The 20,540-nt window shown below is 49.8% G+C and overlaps 1 protein-coding gene across 1 annotated transcript; it reads left to right on the top strand.

The window, feature by feature from the left end:
- The first annotated feature begins 11,694 nt into the window (after positions 1-11,694).
- C1QTNF8 (C1q and TNF related 8) lies at positions 11,695-19,635 on the top strand. The gene is given in 4 exon segments (XM_066198161.1): positions 11,695-11,817; positions 11,819-12,043; positions 17,928-18,165; positions 19,088-19,635. Coding segments are annotated over 4 exon segments (1,134 nt in total).
- Positions 19,636-20,540: the final 905 nt, after the last annotated feature.

The raw sequence follows: 20,540 nt of genomic DNA, 5'->3' as shown, positions 1-20,540 counted from the left end.
GCTGGAATTGGACAATTAAACCCCAACGTGCAAATGGACCAAAACTTACAATAATATACGACCTCATGACCAGTCAGCCATCTTGTGACCATTTTGGGTCCATTTTGGGTCCATTTTGTGACCATTTTGGGTCCACCTTGGGCGCAGCCCTGGCCAGGCTCTTGTCCTGCCCAAGGTGTACCCTAAAGGCCTTTCAATAAATCTCTACATTATTCTCCAGCTCTGTTCAGTCTGTTCCAGCTCAGCCTTCCCAAGGCATCAGTGGGAGCTGGGGTGTGCAGCCTGGCCTGGGACACTGCCACGGATCCAGGAGCAGCAGCAAATTCTCTGGGAATCTGTGCCAGGGCCTCCTCATCCTCCCAGGGAACAATTCCTTCCCAATCTCCCATCCATCCCTGCCCTCTGGCAGTGGGAAGCCATTCCCTGTGTCCTGCCCCTCCAGCCCTTGGCCCTCTCCAGCTCTCCTGGAGCCCCTTCAGGCCCTGGAAAGGGGGGTCTAAGATCTCCCTGGAGATCCCTTCTCCAGGCTGGAAAATCCCAGTTTTCCCAGCCTGGCTCCAGAGCAGGGGAGCTTGGATCCTCTCACCCCCTTCCCAGCTCCCACAGGGGCTCTCCAGTGGAGTCCATTTCCAGGGAAACAGCACCAACCCCTTCATTTCTGCAGCTCGGAGCTGGTTTCCACAGAAACATTTCAAACCCTGAACCCGGAGCACTTTGTTCTCCCACTTCTCCCTCATCCCATTCCCGATGGGAATTATCACAACCCAGAGCAGCTCTGACCTTCCCAGCCTCCCGAACATTCCCCAACCAGGTAAAAAATCAGGCTGGAAAAAGGGCTCAGGATTTAAACCAAGAGGATCCTTGTGCTTATTTTCCAACCTTTGCCTGTTGGAAAAACCTCTCCGTGGTTGTCTGGGAAGGGAGAGACAACTGGAGACCAGGAAAAAAAACCAGAAAAAAACAACTTTCCTTTTCTCGGAGTGCCTGCAGCTGTCAGCTGAACCCATTCCTGCCCTCTCCAGAACAACAGCTGGAGCAGCCAAAAATGGGATTCTGCCGGGCACGGAGCGGAGCTCCTGCAGGGATCACTTACAGCCAGCACCTCGCAGATGCCACTTCCGTTAAAAAACATAAACTGGGCAGGGAAAAAAAACGCCCCACAGATGGAAAAATTATTTTGCCTGACATCGGGAATTCTTGTTGTTACATGACCCCCGCCATGTGTCGAGCTGGAAAAGGCGGGAGGCGGGGGGAAGAAGAGGGAAACTGGAGGAAGGAAAAATTCTCCGTGAATTCGCTTTTCACCTGTCGTCTCCGACTGGGTGTCTGGGGCTGTCTGTGCCCGTGGGGGCCGCTGGTTTGACTCCAAGGCTTCTCTTCCCCGGAAATGTTTTCAAAAGGATGGAAATCTGTCACCAGAGGACACGAAAGAGCCACACTCACCCCGTCAGGTGGTGAGACGAGGAAGAAAGAGAAAGTTTATTTTTGGTTTAGGGTTTAAATAAGGTTTGGGGTTTGGTCAGAGGTTGGGGGGCGGGAGTAACACCTCTCTGACCCCAGGAGTCAACTGAAAAGTCCATCAATTTGTCCTTCCCCCGGAAGGAATGTATTATTTACCAAACACCGGTCTTTGTTTTTGTTACAACAGTGAGAAAAGCTCCAGTAGGAAAAGCAAACTTATCAGAAGGCTGAAAAATCAGAGCAACAGAAATTTCTCGGCAGCAATTGGGGTTTTTTATTTGCTGGCTTGTGCAGTGATGGAATTGGGTGCTCTTCCCTAGAGGATCCCATTCCAGCTCAGCTGGGAGTGAAGGAAAAATTGATAACGGGCTCCTGGTTACCCAGGGAATGTCTAGCTGGAGAATGGGATGGGAGGGAGCAGAGGGATGGAACAGGAATGCTGGCACAGGGAGGTTCCCGCGGGCCACACACCTCACTCCATCCTGGCTGCATCCAAAGCTTTGGAAGCGCAGGGGGATCCCAAAATCCTGGCACACGCAGAGCCATGGAACCGGGATGAGGATGAAGCATCCCTCCTGCATGGATAAAGCATCAGGAAAAGCTGGGATACCAGGGAAAGGCTCTGTGGTGGGGCGCTGAATGGGATTCCAGAGAATGGTCACATTCCCAAAGCTGCCAGAGCTCCGGGAGCAGGAGGCTCGGGCACAGGGTGGGAATTTTGGGATATCCTGGGCAGGGCCAGGAGCTGGATTTGACAATTCCAATCCCTTCCAGCTCAGGATATTCTGTGATTCCATGAAAACATCCCTTCCACCAAAGGAATCATCAGCCCTTTTCCCTGCTGTGGAGTTATCCATGAGATTTGGGAAGATATCGATGTAATCTGTGAACATATCGATGTAATTTCTGAAGATATCGATGTAATTTGGGAAGATATCGATGTAATTTGGGAAGATATCGATGTAATTTGGGAAGATATCGATGTAATTTGGGAAGATATCCATAGAATGTGTTATGATATCAATATAATCTGTAGAAACATCAATGTAATTTGGGAAGACATCAATGTAATTTGGGACAGTATCAATGGAAGTGTGAAAACCGCAATAGGAATTGTCGATATCCCGGAGAGAACATTCCCGGCATTTCTCCTCCGATGCTCCCCAGGCCTGAAGTTCCTCAAACTCTGATTAGTTCCAGCCCTGCAGCTGATTAATCGCTGCCTGCCCTCGGTGCTGCGGCTCCTGTCAACATTTCGGGGCTTTGTCTGGGGTTTATCTCCAGCATCATCCGCTCAGCCAGAGCTGCTCCCTTTGGCCACTTCCACGTTGGAGCCTGAGGCTCTCCCAGCTCCAGGAGTGAGAGCAGAGCGGCCAAAAAGTGGGGACAAAGTGGGGGCAAAGTGGGGGCAAAGTGGGGACAGGGGCACGGGTGGGACAGAGATGGGGAGGAGATGGGGGGGCTTTGAGAGGAGGTGGAGGCAGACCCTCCCCTGGTGGGGTGGAATGGGAAGAGAGAGGGGAAAACAGGGGGAAAGCGGGAAAGAAGGGAAAAGAAGAGAAAAGAGGGGGAAAGGGGGAGAGAAGAGAAAAGGAGGGGAAAAAGAGGGAAAAGGGGGCGGGGAAAGTGGGAGAGAAGAGAAATTAAGGGAAAAGAAGGGAAAAGAGGGGGAAAGTTCTGGAACAAGAGCACGGGAAAAGTGTGGATCCTCCATCCTTGGAGCTGTTTGATGCTCATCCAGCAAAGCCAGGAATTTCCTCCTCAGCCTGTGCCTCCCTTGGGGCTGGATTAGGGACCTGTGGGATCTCTTCAGACCTGTCCTAGTGTGACATGGGGCTTTCCAATTCCCCCAAAACATTCCAGAAACCTGGAAGCTCCAAAACTCTGCATCCAAGCCACCAGGATCGGGATGACCACCCTAGAACAGGGGACACTTCCCTCACCTCCTCTTTGTCCTCCCCTTCAGGAGCCCGGCACGAATCCCCCTCCAATTTGGGCCTTTCTGGGTCAAAATTTCGGCATCACGGACCCGGATTCATTCCGGTGCTGCCCATGCATCCCACCTTCCCTTCCCTGTGAATTCGGGAAGCTGCACAGCCCCACATCCCCTCCCTCCCTCCCTCCAGAACTTCCCAGAGCTCGGGGAAAAGGCAGCGAGGGGGAGGAGGGAACTCGAGCTTGGAACTTCAGCCTCCCCATTAAGAGCCGAGCGGGAAAAAGCATTTGCTGGTGGGAGAACGTTCCCGGTGACAGGTCCCAAAATAATTGTGGAGGTGACATGAGTGAGCGACACCGATAATGAGCGCGAGTTGGTGGCGGAGCTGCCTTCATCTGCTGCTGCACAGCTCCCCGGTCCCCAAGGAAGCTCTGCCGCCCCCGCCGGGCCTAATTTGGGAGAAAGTTTGGGAGTTCGGCTTCACCCCGAGCTCTGCCGCCGCGCTCCGGCTTCTCCCATTCCTCTGGTGGGAGATGAGCGTTCAGCTCTTGGCTGGGTGAGGGTTGGGGGTTGATTTTTTGGGTGGTTTTCAGCCCTCTGGGAAGTGTAACTCTTTCGGTGTCCCCAAAATTGTGCCCAAGTGTGGTGTCCTCACCCGTCGGGGTGATCCCAAAGGGGTTCGACCCTTTTTAGCAGGAGATCTGAGATCATTTCCAGCATTGGAAGGAGCAAATGTCACTACCAGAGGGAGATTTGGCTTGTGGCTTTCAGGGTTTTTTTACAGCAAAACGTCTCCTGGAAGTGATGGTAAAAACCTCCTGGGAATGATGGGAAAACCTCATGGGAATGATGGCCAAAACCTCCTGGGAATGATGGGAAAACCTCATGGGAATGATGGCCAAAACCTCCTGGGAGTGATGGGAAAACCTCATGGGAATGATGGCCAAAACCTCCTGGGAGTGATGGGAAAAAACCTCCTTGGAATTACGTCCAAAACCTCATTGGAATTATGGCATAAACCTCCTGGGAATGATGGCCAAAATCTCCTGGGAATTATCATCAAGACCTCCTGGGAATGATGTTAACTGATCCCACATCTCCATTTTAGCAGGAGACCAGGGATCATTCCCAACACTGGAAGGAGCAAATGCCACTTCCAGAGGGTCCTTCCGGTGGTGGCTTTCAGGCAGTTACGGTACAAAGGTTGGGAAAGGGATTTCTGTTCAGGAGAGGCAATGGTGGCCACAGGGCTGGAGCTCTGTCAGGATTTTGAGGTGTGTTTGAACATCCTTGGATTTTTTTTTTCCTAGCTCCGGAAATTTAGATGAAAGGCTTTGGGAAGAGCAAATCCCTGTGGGTTTGGAGCAGAGCTGGAGCCTCGCTGTGAATAAATGGAGACCTTTGGGGTGTGATGGTTTAATTCAGAGGCCGAGATGATCCAAACCTCACCCAGTCTGGGAATCTCCCAGGTTTTGGGCTGGGAGCCATGAAGGATTTGGGCTGTGGGTCCAAACTTCCACCCCGGAGCCCTTGGGAAGCTCAGGATACCCGGGGATGGTTTACTGCTTTATCACACACTGAGGAGAGAGGAATTCAGCTCCAGGTTCCTCTTGCACCAAATCCAGGTGCTCGTTCCTGTTCCTTCCTTCAAATCTCCCAGTGAACTTCCACTGATGCCTCCAGCAACAAGGATTTGATTTCCCATGATCCTGGGAAAAAAGCTGGTGTCCTGCCCCCTCCGTATCCAAAATCTTTCCCCCACACCACTCAAATCCCTGCCAAATCCCAGTTTCTGCTGGGATCACCCCATATCCCAAGCCCTCCAGAAGTATCAAAACTTCCCAACATTATCATTCCAGATAATTGAAGTTTTCCCCCAAATTAATTAAGTCACCGATTTTCTGACCCTTTCCTTTTCATCTGGGAGCTCGCGTTCCGGAGAGAATTCCAAACTCCCTCCTACTTTTCTTCCCTGCATGTTTCCTCCTAATTAACCATCGTCAGCTTCAACGCCTCCGGATCATTGCAAATGAGTGATGCCTCCCTAATTAATAACATCTCCATCACGTTATCAACCTTTGCCACTGCCAGACAAACTGCAAGGGAGAGGATTCCTTCCCTCGGGAAGCTCTCCGCGGAAATGATGGATGGTTTGGAAAGAATCCCTCCGTGTCTGACACGTGTTCCTCCCCGTGTTTATCCCAAACAGCCCGTTCGGAGATAACGTTATCAGCAAAGGCCTTATCAGGGCGGGTTTCCTCCCTTGATCACCTGCTGGAGGCGGCAGGGTTAACACGGCTCAGGAATCCTTGGATTTCTTCTCTTTTTTTTCCTGGGATAATGGCAATTAACAACACCGATTGTTTTGTTTTCCCGCTGTAGATAAGGAGCGACTTCCACACGGGGCTGGCGTCTCCCGGCCCCGCAATTCCAGAAGGTTTTTCGGGGGGAAATCTGGGAGATATTAACGGATCTTTGTTCCCCTCTAGTGGCACATCCACAAAAATCCAGCTGAACGTCCGAACCGCTTCTTCCTCAGGGATCAGAATTTATTTTAGTGCTTTGTTTCCCAGTCCAAACATCCAGGTGATATTTGATTATTAAATCGACATTTGATATGTCAAATATATCAAATATAAATTGAATTGGTGTATTTGAGGGTGGAGGAGGCATTTCCAGCTGCTGCTTCTTCCAGGATGGGAATGGGGATCACGACGCTTTGTCCTGGGAAAGATTCACCTGTCCCTCACCGCGGGATAAAATCGGGAATCTTTTGGAGTTGGAGAGGGAGAATTGATGGGAAGAGGAGAATCTTGGGTGAATCAGCGTCACCTGCCTGGGAGGTGCCGGGAGAGCAACTCCATCCCAATCCCTGAGTGGAAAAAAGAGATAAAAAGGGAAAAGGGAAGTTTATTTGGGGGATTTTAACTTACACAGTTTTTGGGATTCGGTCAAGGATTGGGGGACAAGAGGAACTCTCTTCTGACTCCAGTGGTTAACTTAGAAGTTTATTAATTTGTCTCTTTTTTTCTAGAAAGAATGGGGTTTTTTACAAAATATCGGTCTTTGTTTTTGTCGTAAGCGCGAGAAACTCTAGTGGAAATGAAAAACAATTCAAAGGCTGAAAAATCGGGGCGACAAAACTGTTCTGGGGTTGGTGTGACTTTTTCTCCTGCAGGAGAAGGAGGCTGAGCCCACCTGAGCCTGGCGGTCACCGTGGTGGGCCTGGGAGAGGGGACGGGGATCCAGGGCTGGGAACGCTCCTGGAATGTCCAGCTGGGCCAGTTTGGATGGGTTCAGCCCCAAAAGCAAACCTGGGAAATGAGGGAGATGTGGAAACCCGGCAGAGATGGGAGAGAGGGAATTACGTCTTTGGGGAAATCCTGGTATCTGTGAAATATAAAATATTCCTCTCTTTTAAGTTTTTTTGGCAATTTTGGTTGACTCCGGAATTCCCCAATTTCCAGCTTTGGTTTTGATTCCTCCAGTGGAAGAGGGAAGCTCATGGCACCTCAACTCCCTTGGGAACAAAAACAAACAAAATCCACATTTTTAGCTCCAGGGTCAGCACCTGCTGAAGACTTCCTTTAAAAATTAACGAAAGACGGAATTAGCAGCAGAGTTTCCTTTGGAATTGTTTTCCTGAAATACAAGAGGGGCCTCTAGTGGTGTCATCTCCCGAGTTATCCTTCCCAGGATATGAAAAACAAGTGATTGGACTTATTAATTAGTAATAAATAATTGCTATAATTATATGATATAATAATACATATCATAGCCTGATACTATAATTAATATCGGACTTACTAATTAGTAATAAAACATAATTAGAAGATTGAAGAGCTCTTTTGGGAACTCAGCCCTCTTTTCCCCAATAATTCTTCTGCTCCTTATCAATCCTGATCTTCCCGAGCCAACCTTACATCAAAAAATTAGACTAAAGCGGGGGGAATTTGAAATTGGTATTTGGGACATTGGCGTTGGTTATTTGGGACATTTGACGCTCTCACACTGGGAGATAAAGTTAATCCTGAATGTTTTCTTTTAATAAATCAAGACTTGGAACAAAACTTGGTTTGGAGCCTGGTTTCGGTCTGGTTTGGGGCTTGGTTTGGGGTTTGGGCTTGGTTTGGGGCCTGGTTTTGGTGTGGTTTGGGGTCTGGTTCTGGTTTGGTTTGGAGTCTGGTTTGGGGCTAGTTTTGGGGTCTGGGTTTGGTTTGGAGTTTGGTTTGGGGTTTGGTTTGGGGCTTGGTTTGGGGCCTGGTTTTGGTCTAGTTCGGGGCTGGGTTTGGGGACTTGGTTTGGGTTTTGGTTTTGGTTTGGGGTCTGGTTTTGGTTTGGTTTGGGGCTTGGTTTGGGGTCTGGGTTAGGTTTGGGGCCTGGTTTCGGTTTGGGGTCTGGGTTTGGTTTGGGGTCTGGTTTTGGTTTGGGGTCTGGGTTTGGTTTGGGGTCTGGTTTGGTTTGGGGTCTGGGTTAGGTTTGGGGTCTGGGTTAATTTGGAGTCTGGTTTGGGGTCTGGTTTTGGTTTGATTTGGGGCTTGGTTTGGGGTCTGGGTTAGGTTTGGGGTCTGGTTTTGGTTTGGGGTCTGGTTTGGGGTCTGGGTTTGGTTTGGGGTCTGGTTTCGGGTCTGGGTTTGGTTTGGGGTCTGGTTTTGGTTTGGGGTCTGGTTTGGGGTCTGGGTTTAGTTTGGGGTCTGGTTTTAGTTTGGGGTCTGGTTTGGGGTCTGGGTTTGGTTTGGGGTCTGGTTTTGGTTTGGGGTCTGGTTTGGGGTCTGGGTTTAGTTCGGGTTCTGGTTTTGGTTTCATTTGGGGTCTGGTTTGGGGCTTGGTTTGGGTAGGGAGGGACCTCAAAGCCCACCCAGTCCCAACCCCAACACCTCCCACCACCCCAGGCTTCTCCACGCCCCATCCAGCCTGGCCTGGAACATTCCAGAGATGAGGCAGCCACAGCCTCTCTGGGAATCTGCGCCAGGGCCTCCCCACCTCACTGCAAAAACAAATCCTAATATTTCATCTGAATCAACCCATTTTTTGGCCGAACCCCGTTGTCCTGTGAAGAATTCCTATTTTTGGAGCGGCGGGACAGGACGGGGTGGCAGGACAAGCTGTGCCCTCCCCGTGCTCCTCCAGCCGTGTCCCGGCTCCTTTTCCTCGGGAGCACAACGACCTTCCCCGACCTTCCAGCTCAAGCTGTTCCCACAAAAACCGGGAGCCCCAGCTGCTCCACAAAGTCCCTTTTCCGCACTGAGCCTTGAAGGTGGTTCGGGAAAATTGCCGGGGAAAAGCTCCTTCAGCAGCTCGGCTCGGAGTCTTCCAGGATGCCTGGTCCTTGCAGGAATTTTAAAACAGAAAAAAATTCAATATAAAAATAAAAATTCAATTCAATATAAAAATGCCATTCAATATAAAAATTCAATATAAAAATTCAGTCTCAATTCCAAGGATCTTTTGGGAATGCTGGTGGAGGCGAGCAGGGTTTGTGTCCTGTTTCAAATCCTCCCCGAGATGGTGAAATCCCGTGAAATTATTCCCAGTAATTTGGAGGATCCAGGAGGTTGGGTGGGATCTGGAGGTGTGGGAGCCTGGGCTGTGTCCATCTGCGGGGACAGGGAATGAGGGGACGCAATTCCAACAGGGAGCCGTGGAATTATCCCTTTATTTAATGGAATTATTCAATGGAATTATCCATTTCTTTAATGGAATTATTCAATGGAATTATCCATTTCTTTAATGGAATTATTCAATGGAATTATCCATTTAGTTGATGTAATTATTTAATGGAATTGTCCCTTTATTTAATGGAATTATTCAATGGAATTTTCCATTTCTTTTAATGGAATTGTTTAATGGAATTGTCCATTTATTTATAGGAAATATTCAACGGAATTGTCCATTTCTTCTAATGGAATTATTTAATGGAATTATCCATTTATTTGCTGGAATTATTCAATAGAATTATCCATTTCTTTTCTTCCTGGTGTTCCCAGGACACCTCCCGTGCTGCAGCCTGGCACTGAGCATCCAGCAGCTCCCTAAATCCAGGTCTCAGGAATTCATCAGGATTCCAGGCTCTGGGAAAAAAACAAAACAAAACCACAAATATGAACTCAACCTCATTATTTCATTGGGAATAGCAAGGCTTGGAATATTTTAAATCCATACAGAGGACAACTGGTGGTGCCCAAAATTCCATATAAATGGAATTCTATGGAATATCATAGCTCGGATAAAAAGAAACCCGCCATGGATTTAATCAAACATTCCAAGAGACAACAGCAAATCCCGCATTCCCGGTTTTTGTGTCACAAATTCTCCTTGGAGAAGCTCCTTTGTTTGTTCACCTGGATTTTCCCTGCTCCAAGTCCGGGAATTCACGAGGAGGATTTTAGAGCTGTGAATCCATTCCCACTTTTCCTGTCCCTTCCCTGCAGCCTCTCCAGGGTGTCCAGACCTTCCTTTCTCCAGGGGAACATTCCCAATTTTCTCCTTTCTCCTGCCTGGTTATCATTGTATTCCCTCTTTTTTGGATTCCTCATTTTTCTGCGCTGATTTTTTGTTTTTGTCCTTTTTTTTCCTCCCACACGGCCAAACCCGAGCTCTGTAAATCCACTGTGCAAACAGGAATATCTTCCCCTGAATGGGATTATTATTCCCAAAGAGAAAGCTGCCATTCCGAGAGGCAGAAATCCTGTTTATTCTGGAGACACCGGCACCGCTGACATAAAATCCAGAGGAAAATAAAAGCTCCCATTTGGACCATTCCTGGAGAGTTTGGGACCAGTTTTCCAGGTTTTCAGACCCCCCAAATCCTCTTTTTTTTTTTTCTTCAGTTAAAAAATCAAATTTTCTACTTTTTCAATAAAAAGTCTTTCCGTTAACGAGAGCATTTTCCTTATAAAAATATTTCCTTCATAAAAAATTTCATTTACAAATGTGTTTTACTTATAAAACAATTTGGTTCAGAAAATAATTCCCTTATAAAATATTTCCCTTATAAAATGTTTCCCCTATAAAAATACTTATTTCTTTTCAATTTTTTCATTTATTTCTATTTAAAAATTGGGGGAGGGTTTTAATTAAAAAATCATCAGCACTTCATTTCATTAAACTCCACCAATTCCAAACCATTCCCCACAAAACTCATCCACCCAGGATTATTTTCCCCCTTATTTATCCCGGCTCCACCCGTGGATCTAAAGGTTGTTTTCCTTCTTTTTATTTGGAAAAGCTGTTCCAAAGCCGGGTCAGCTTTTCCATGGAAACAGCCCCACCCCTGCTGCAGGGCTCCGGGCAGCGCTGGGAGCACTGGGAGCACTGGGAATTGGGGAACTGGGAAAACTGGGAGCACTGGGAACTGGGGAATGGGGAAACTGGGAGCACTGGGAACTGGGAGCACTGGCAAATGGAGAATTGGGGAACTGGGAGCACTGGGAACTCTGGGAATTGGGGAACTGGGTGGACTGGGAATTGGGGAATTGGGAAACTGGGAGCACTGAGAGCACTGGGGGCACTGGGAGAACGGGAATTTCTGTGAGCACCTCGCTGCCTGCTGGGATGGATCAGGAAAACTCCAGGGAAAGGAAAATTTCAACCTGGAAATAAATGGGAAAGGGCACAGAGAGGGAGAAATTCCCCTTTCCCTCCTGGTGTTCCCAGGCCGATCCAAAATTCCCTTTTCCTTCTCATCCCTAATGAGGGAATGATGCTGGAGCCGCCCTGGGATGCCTGGAACTTCCACCCCTCCTGCAATTAATGGGAAGAGGCTGGAAACAGGGAGAGGGAAATAAGGAAAAAGGAAATGGAAAAAGGAAATGGAAAACGGAATGGGGGAAATAAATTCAGAGCCCAACGGGACTTTAAATAAATCCTCCAAGTGTTTTTCCCAAGGGTAAGAAAGTGTGGGCATGAAAATTGTGGAATTCAGGAATGGTTTGGGTTGGGAGGGACCTTCAGGCTGATCCAGGTCCACAATTCCCACCATCCCGGGCTGCTCCAAGCCCCGTCCAGCCTGGCCTTGGGCACTCCCAGGCATCCAGGGGCAGCCACAGCAAATCTGGGAAATCCATTCCAGCTCCTCCCGGGGAAAATTCCTTCCCAATACCCCATCCACATCTCCCCTCTTTCAGCACAAAGCCATTCCCGCTTTTCCAGCTCGTGCACAAATCCCAGAGAATTTTTTAATGGCTTTTTTCCCTTTTTTTCTCCCCCTTTCTCCTGCTTTAAAAGATGCCGAAACATCCCAAAGGAAAATTCTTTCCATGTGATCCCAGCACTTTCCCTCTTGGCTGGGACTCTGGATGTGGTTTTGGGTTCTGTGGTGGAGTTTTTTCATCTCTTTTTTTTTTTTTTTTTTTTCTAAAATCCCCAATTTTTTTTTTTCCCACTTTTTTATTTCCATCCCTGGGAGAGGCCCTGCAGAAATTCCAGACTGGCAGCGAATCCCGAGGAAAGCAGAGCGGGACAAAGGTGCAGGAGCCCGGCACAGGTCGGTGCAAGCAAAGAAAACCAAGGGGGGGGGAAAATTCCTTTTGCCAAGTTTTCCTAAGGATCCAGCCTGACTTTCCGTGTTTGTCTTGGATCCCGGCACGGAAGCTGCAGTAGCAGGAATAGCAAGGGAAGGAAAATCCAGAGATTCCGAGGGACGAGGTGAGTTACAGGGATCGGGATAAAGGGATCGAACCCCCCCGCGGGATCACAGCATTCCCACCCTGCCGTGCGCATTCCTCGGGAAAAGCAGGAATGAGGCGGTTTGGGAACGCTGGGTTGGCTTTAATTTGTCCCGATTAAAATTCCCGATCCCGTTTTCCACCCCGGGCAGCCCAGGACGGAGCGTTTCCCGGCGGGACGTCGATGGATCCAGGGCAGGAAGGAGCCATTTCCTGGAGTCCTGGAAATTTTCCGGGAATTGCGCTTCTCCAGCCCTTTGGAATGTGCCGCTGGCTCCGGGATGGGATTGGGATTGGGAGCGTGGCCGGGAGGGATCCAGGCAGCTCATCCTGATGGGAAAATCCCACCCGGGACCCTCCGCAGGGAAAAAAAAAACAACCCGAGGGCTCCTGGCAGAATTCCCGGCACTGGCAAATCCCGGGAAAGGCGCTTTTCCATGGGGAAGGGTGAAGGAGCGCTCGGTGCCGGCCGCTTCCATCAGGGGGGTTTGTCCCGAGGGAGAAACTGGCCCGGGAATGACTTTTACTGTAACTCCTGCTGAATCACCGCCTGCGCTGCCTCGGGAGCCGGGAATCCTGCCAGGGAGCCGCCCAGCCTGGAGCAGGGACAACGCCGGGACACGGCGGCAGGCAGAGTGCGGCCAGGGACACGGAGACGGGGAGAGGGGAGAGCTGTTCCCTTGGGAATCGGGAACATCCCCCGGCTCCCTGTCCCTGTTCCCTTGGGGATCGGGAACATCCCCCTGCTCCCTGTCCCTGTTCCCTTGGCAATCGGGAACATCCCCCTGCTCCCTGTCCCTGTTCCCTTGGGGATCGGGAACATCCCCCTGCTCCCTGTCCCTGTTCCCTTGGGGATCGGGAACATCCCCCTGCTCCCTGTCCCTGTTCCCTTGGCAATCGGGAACATCCCCCTGCTCCCTGTCCCTGTTCCCTTGGGAATCGGGAACATCCCGCTGCTCCCTGTCCCTGTTCCCTTGGGAATCGGGAACATCCCCCGGCTCCCTGTCCCTGTTCCCTTGGGAATCGGGAACATCCCCCTGCTCCCTGTCCCTGTTCCCTTGGGAATCGGGAACATCCCGCTGCTCCCTGTCCCTGTTCCCTTGGGGATCGGGAACATCCCCCTGCTCCCTGTCCCTGTTCCCTTGGGAATCGGGAACATCCCCCTGCTCTCTGCCCCAGGACAGGGTGAAACCTTGGGATAAAGAGAAGGAAAGAGGGGAAAACTGTTCTCTTGGGAATCACAAATATCCTCCTGCTCCCCATCCGTGTTCCATTGGGAATCACGGGCACCCCCCTGCTGTGGCAGGATGGAACCTTGGGAATTTGCAGGAATCCAGGGGCACGGGAATGTTTCCATGCAGGCACAGCCCGTCCTCCCGCAGCACCCCCGTGGAATTGTGTAAAATCCATCCAATCCCCCCGGTGTGCAGGGATATTTCCTCGGGAACCTCGTCTCGTCCCATTGCTGGGGGATTCCTGGTGGATTCCTGATGAATTCCTGATGAATTCCCAGTGAATTCCCAGCAGCTGAGCACCCCAGTGGTCGCTGCTCAGGGCTGGCTCCTCCCAGGACGGAGGAATTCAGGGAATCACTCCCAATGGAAACAGGCCCAGGCTAAAAAACCACCAGAAAATTCAAAATAAACCGGATAATTGGGAAAGGAGCTGCAAATTGCCTGGACAAATATTCACCCAGGCACTGCAAATCCAGATGCAGCTCCACTCCTGGATGTCTCCATGGCTGGATCCCGGTTTTCCCTCCATTCCTGCCTCTCTCTCCCAGCCCCAGCAGCACTTCCAGCCCCTCTTCTCCATCATCCCGGGGTTGGATAAACACCCCGGACAAGGATGTGCCTCATCCTCCAACCACCTCAGGCAGCGGGAATTCCCAACCCACTTCCTTTTTGGGATACAAATATTCCTGCCTGGGACTCCTCAAACCCCTTCTGCCACGGAGCAGCTCCAGAAGGATCTCCGGGATATTTTGTCCCACGAGAATCCAGCGGCATTTCCCTTGGAAAACGCACAAAACTCCTCCAGTTTTTCCACAAGGAGCTGCCCACTAAGGAATTTTAGATCCTCCTGAGGGGAGAAAATCAAACAAATCCCAGAGAAATCCTTTCCAAGAGGAAGCACAGGAAATCTGAAGATGCCTCGATTCCTGCTGCTCCCCATCCGAGGAGCTCCGGAGCCGTGAGGAGCTTGAGGCTGGAGAGGAAAGGTAAAAAAAGGCACAACTGGAATATTTTCCATGTCTGGAACGGAGTTTTCCATCGAGGTTTTGGGTTTAACTGTGGGGTTTTATTCCCGAATTTAAAGGGACAGTGCCTGGTCTTGTCCATGAATTCCAAGCAAGGAGAGCCATGGATTTCTTTTCCAAGTGAAGCCTTAGGATTAACGGGAAGGTAAATATCAGCAGGAATCCCGGAATTCCTGAGGTGGGAAAAGCCCTCCCAGACCATCGAGTCCATCCTGGGCTGGTTTTTAGGATTTTCTGCCCTTTGAATCTCCCCGTGGTTCCACTCCCGTGGTCGGAAACTCAACGGTGGCTTTAAAAATCAACGGAAATTAAAAAGGATTGAATTACGTGGAATTCCGGCCATGGATGCTGACGGAAAAAGGGGATCGATCCCTTCTCCAGCTGCTCCTGGAATGAGGTACAAAATCACAGATCCAAAGGGATTTCCAGACCTGGTGGAACTCAGGTCAGTCATTATTTTCCTGCTAACAGGGATTTGTTGGATTCCCAGGAAGCTGGAACGGCGTGACTGACACTTATTTTGAAGCAGGGAAGAACAGGAAGAAAACATTTCCCAGGAATGCTGGTCCAGTCCCACTCCTGACAGGTTTTCCCTCCTTTTTTTCCCCCCCTCTGGCTCATTTTGTTCCAAGGGGAGCAGCTCCAAGGCTGGAAGTTCTCCCTCTGGAACGAAATCCATGAAATCCACGAATCCTGGGTTTCCAGTGAAATCCAGGGCACCCAGCACCCCCTTCCCAAGCTATTCCAAGAATTCCAGCTGGTGGAAGAGGAGCCATTCCCAGCCCCGGGTCAGCCCGGGTCCATCTCACTTAATTGGACTTTGGAGAAGATCAACGGAGGCCTCAATCCAAGAAATCTGTCCTGGATGAGGCTCCGCTGCAATCAGGGGAATGACACCAATTACACGTGGAATGGGAACGAGTGGCGGATCTCCAGCTCCAATCCTTCCCTGGGAACAGGGCAGTGAGGAGCCAGAGAAAATTCCTCTTCTTTTCTCCTGTTCCCAGGGAGGGATTGGAGCTGATTCTGGGAGAAATCCGGGGGGAAAAATGCTTTAAATGTGGAAAACAGAGGAATTTTCTCTGGATTCTCGCTGACCTGCTCCCAGGGAAGGATTGAGCTGAATCTGGGAGAAACCCAGGGGAAAGAAATTCCTCAGATGGGGGAAAAAGAGGAATTTTCTCCCTGGATTTCTCCCAGAATCAGCTCCAATCTTTCCTTAGGAACAGGTTAATAATGAGCCAGAGAAAATTCCTCTTTTTTCCTCACCTGAGACATTTTCTCCTGGATTTCTCCCGGCATCCAGAACCTTCTGGGGCTCACCAGGAGCAGATGAAAAAATATAACAAAGGAATCCCAAACCCCAGGGTTTGTGCGGAGCAAATCCCGCTTCGCTCTTTGGGTTTCCATCCCGCACACGGGAAAATCAAACTGGAAAACACACACGGGAATTCCGATCGGGAGAGAATCTGGGAAAGGATAAACCACGGGAAAGAAGTCACCAGCAAGAGGCTGCTGAGGAACATTGAAAGATAGAAATGGTTTTGGTTTCTTTTTTGGTTTGTTTTCCTTCTGGGCTTTTCCTCATTAAAAAAAAAAAATCAGGTTTTGGCTGTATATTTAAATAAAATTCCATTTTTAAAAAATAAATAACTAAATAAATAAATATTTATAGATTAATATAAAAATATATAATTGTGCACATTTAAATATACAGGTTTTGGCTGTATATTTAAATAAAATTCCATCTTTTAAAATAAATTAATAAATAAACATGTATTTATATATTAATATAAAAATATGTAATTGTTTCTTAATATAGTATAATATAGTATAGCAAAACATAATATGCTATAATATAATGTAAATTAATATATTATAATGTGATAGGATATAATATACATTATTATATAATATTATATTATATTACATGCATACATTCCATTATTACATAATTTATGTATAATTTTACATATTTATAAAATAGAACACATTTTAGATAAATATTTAATATAAAATAATTTTATATAAATATATAAATAAATAGATAGATAAATATAAATATAAAATAGATATATCTAAAACCTGTATTTTGCCCTTAATCTTGAATTTTTTGGGACACTGGGGCACCAAACCAACCAGCAGCGCGTCACTTTTCTCTTTTCCCCAGGACCTTCCCGTAAGGGTTGCTCCAAGAGTTTTTCCAGTGGAGAAAGGTTTTGTTTGGCTTGGGATTTTTATTTCCCCCCCTCCCCCCCGTTCTTTTGTTGACCTGGTGTCCCTTGGCAGCTGTCACAGGCGATGCCAGCCGGGAATTGCCTTTTCCAGTGCTCTGAGGTGCGCCGTTCCCAGCCGGAGTCTCCGGGCGCCGTCAATGATTAACCCCAAGGAAAGCAGTGGCCAGGTGGCCTCGATCGGGATCGCCCCGTTAATGGTTTGTGTTCCTTCTCCTCTCCAGCTGCTCCCGAGGATGAGCTGAGCTGATCCTGCTGATCCCGCTCTCGGCCGGGAATGCCGGATCCCGGCCGGACACGGCGTTATCCAGAGGAGGGAAAATACAGAAACGAGGGCAACTGTTGTGGTTTTACGTTTGCTGAATTTTGTTTGTTAACTGGGAGACCGGATTTGGGGAGAAAAAGGTGAAACGGGCTCAACTTGAAAGTAAAACGGGTAGATTTTATTAACGCACACTGAGGAAAGAGAAGAAGGAAAGGAAAATGAAACTTTCAAACACTTTCCCTCCTACCACAAACCGTTCACTTTCTCCCTCAACACAGAGAGAAAACTATGATTTTCGGTCAGCTGTGACCGTTTGAACACGATTTCGCACCACTTTGGGAGAGGAGCTTCTTTAGGGTTTATGGGGACGCTCGCTAGACGAAAAGGTTCAGGGCTGAAAATAGATGAAGCAGCGGCAGCGTTGGTGGAACGGGCAATCAACTCAGCAAACCCTGGCCGGGCGGATTTGAGCTCTGCGTTGGACACGCTGCTTGGCCCCGCTGAGAGAAGAACGGTGAACAAAGCCGTGAGGCTCCGCTGCAATCAGGGGAATGACACCAATTACACGTGGAATGGGAACGAGTGGCGGATCTCCAGCTCCAATCCTTCCCTGGGAACAGGGCAGTGAGGAGCCAGAGAAAATTCCTCTTCTTTTCTCCTGTTCCCAGGGAGGGATTGGAGCTGATTCTGGGAGAAATCCGGGGGGGAAAAATGCTTTAAATGTGGAAAACAGAGGAATTTTCTCTGGATTCTCGCTGACCTGCTCCCAGGGAAGGATTGAGCTGAATCTGGGAGAAACCCAGGGGAAAGAAATTCCTCAGATGGGGGAAAAAGAGGAATTTTCTGCCTGGGTCAGCGAGGATCCAGAGAAAATTCCTCTTCTTTTTCAACTGTTACATCAGTTGAGGTGAGCATTGCAAATGGATCCCTTCAAGGCGCTGTCCCACGGATATTCCCACTTGAAAATCCGGGATGGGATCCAAACGCCCCAGAAAATGGCGAGGTTAAAACGCCGTCAAAGCCTGGTGGTACATGTTCATTGTTATGTGCGTTTACGTGCGGTACGTGTTCATTGTCAACGGCTGGTGTTCCCTCTGCTCCCCAGGAGTGTCCCCTGCCATCGAGGATGAGCGCCCTGATCCTGCTGCTCCTGCTCTCGGCCGGGAACGCCGGATCCCAGCTGGGCACGGCGCTGCCCCGGCGGCGCCTGTCGTGCGTCAGGTGCTGCGGGCCCTCGGAGCAGCCCGTGTCCATCGTCTCCCAGAGATCCGCCAGGATGAGCCCCCGTCCCCAGTATTCCCTGCCCAAAATCCGGCCCACCATCGACATCACCATCCTCAAAGGTGGGTGCAGCCCCATCCTTGCTGCTCTTCCTTCCCTACGGCAAGAATTCAGCCCAAAATTCAAAATCAGGTCAAGGCTTGCCCAAAATGTGGTTGCCCAAAACGAGGTTAAGGTGCCCAAAACAAGGTTAAGGTGCCCAAAAGTGCCCCAGAGTGCCAAAACAAGGTCGAGGGGTGGCCAAAAATGTGCCCAAACAAAGGGAAAGGTGTGCCCAAAATGTAGTTGTGCCCAAAATGCGCCCAAAATAAAATCAAGGGGTCCACAGGATGTGGTGGTGCCCAAATGTGCCCAGAACAGGGTCAAGGGGCACCCCAAACAAGGTCAAGGAGTGCCCAAAATGTGGTGGGGCCCAAACATGGCCCAGAGTTAATCCTGGGAATTGGGAAGGTGCTGATATCTGACCAACATTCCCAGATTAAGCCTTCAGAGGAATGGGAAGGTTCTGATATCTGACCAAAATCCCCGGGTTAAATCCTTCTGGGAATTGAGAAGGTTCTGATACCTGATCAATATCCCTGGGTTAAATCCTTCAGAGGAATGGGAAGGTGCAGATATTTGGTCCATATTCCCAGGTTAATCCTTCTGGGAACTGGGAAGGTGCTGATATCTGAGCAATATTCCCTGATTAATCCTTCTGAGAATTGCAAAAGTTCTGATATCTGGTTGATATCCCTCCTCAGAGGAATTGGGAAGGTTCTGGTATCTGGTCCATATTCCCAGGTTAATCCTTCTGGGAACTGGGAAGGTGCTGATATCTGAGCAATATTCCCAGATTCATCCTTCTGGGAATTGGGAAGGTCCTGATATCCGACGAACATCCCCAGGCTGGTCCAACAACGCCCCAGCCCCTCCTCTGCCGCTGTCCCCAGAACCCGTCCTTCCCCTCCTTGTCCCTGACACCCTTTCCCCTGTCCCCGGCAGGCGAGAAGGGCGAGCCGGGCGAGCGGGGCTCCCCGGGAGCCGCGGGGAAGGCGGGAGAGCCGGGAGCCCGCGGGCCGAGCGGGAGGAAGGGCCAGAAGGGCCAGCCGGGCCCCCAGGGCCACTCCTGCAAGCAGCTCTTCGCCGCCTTCTCCGTGGGCCGCCGCCGGGCCCTGCACAGCTCCCACTACTTCCAGCACGTCACCTTCGACACGGAATTCGTCAACCTCTACCAGCACTTCAACATGTTCACCGGGAAGTTCTTCTGCTACGTGCCGGGCGTTTACTACTTCAGCCTCAACGTGCACACCTGGAACTTCAAGGAGACCTACGTGCACCTGATGAGGAACGAGGAGGCGGCGGCCGTCCTGTACGCCCAGCCCGGCGACAGGAGCGTCATGCAGAGCCAGAGCCTGATGCTGGAGCTGCGGGAAGGGGACGAGGTTTGGGTCAGGATGTTCAAGAGGGAGAGGGAAAACGCCATCTACAGCGAGGAGTCGGACGTTTACGTCGTCTTCAACGGGCACCTGGTCAAACCCGCCCTGGAGTAGGAGCTGCTCGGCCCCGGGGAAAGGCTTTGGGCCGTCCAGCAGTGTCTTCCCTCTAGAAGCGCGTCTCTAATTCCTTTTGGAACAGCTGTGCAGCCCCTGGAAGAGTTGTTTTTCCCACGTCTGGGTGGATCCAAGCTTCTGCAAGAATTCCAGAGGGTTCCCAACTCCCTTTGGGAATAAACATCCCCGGAGTTTGTCCAGTTGACAGCAAAAATGTCCCTTTTTTTCTCTGCATCCCCCGTTCCATTTGGAATATTTGTAGCCCTCGCGAGGGTGGTTTTTCCCACTCATTTATGGACGGAGGGGGCTGCTCCGACCGCACGAGAATTCCTGAAGTTTTCCAGCTCTCTGTGCAGGAACATCCCTGAAGAGCTGCCAAGTTGGCAGCAAAATAACTTCACTCCTTTCCCTGCACCTCGTATTCCATTTGGAATATCTGCAGCCCTTGGAAGGTCGGTTTTCCACCCCTGTGCAGACAAAGGCGACTCTTCCACCCGCACAGAAAATTCCAGAAGATTCCCACCTCCCTGTGGAGCGTCCCCCCCAAGAACTTTGCCAAGTTTGGAGGAAAATTTCCCTCCTTTGCTGTGCTTTGGAGAAGGAATACAATAATCAGGATGTCGTTAGGATAAAGTAATTATCCCTAAGGACCAGAGCGGTTATCCAGGTGCCAATTAAGGAATTTGGTTAATCCTGCAAAAATCTGGGCTAATTAGAGCCCCTCCCTCAGCAGCACCAGGTTGGCTCCTCTCAGGCAGGAATTTTGGTGTTAAAATCCATATTTTGCACGGGAATCAATCCCGACTTCCGGTTTCCGCGTCGTATTCCGTGATTCCAGCAGAATGGTGGAATTGGAGAAAGAACAGCACGTGGATTGGGGAAAGCTTTTCCAGGGAAACTGAGCT

This window comes from Chamaea fasciata, unplaced genomic scaffold (assembly GCF_029207755.1).
Source record: "Chamaea fasciata isolate MVZ Bird 193981 ecotype frontalis unplaced genomic scaffold, bChaFas1.0.hap1 SCAF_16, whole genome shotgun sequence".
NCBI classification, from domain to species: Eukaryota; Metazoa; Chordata; class Aves; order Passeriformes; family Sylviidae; genus Chamaea; species Chamaea fasciata.
Note: the sequence above shows the minus strand (reverse complement) of the source record. Positions and strands in the feature narration are given on the sequence as shown.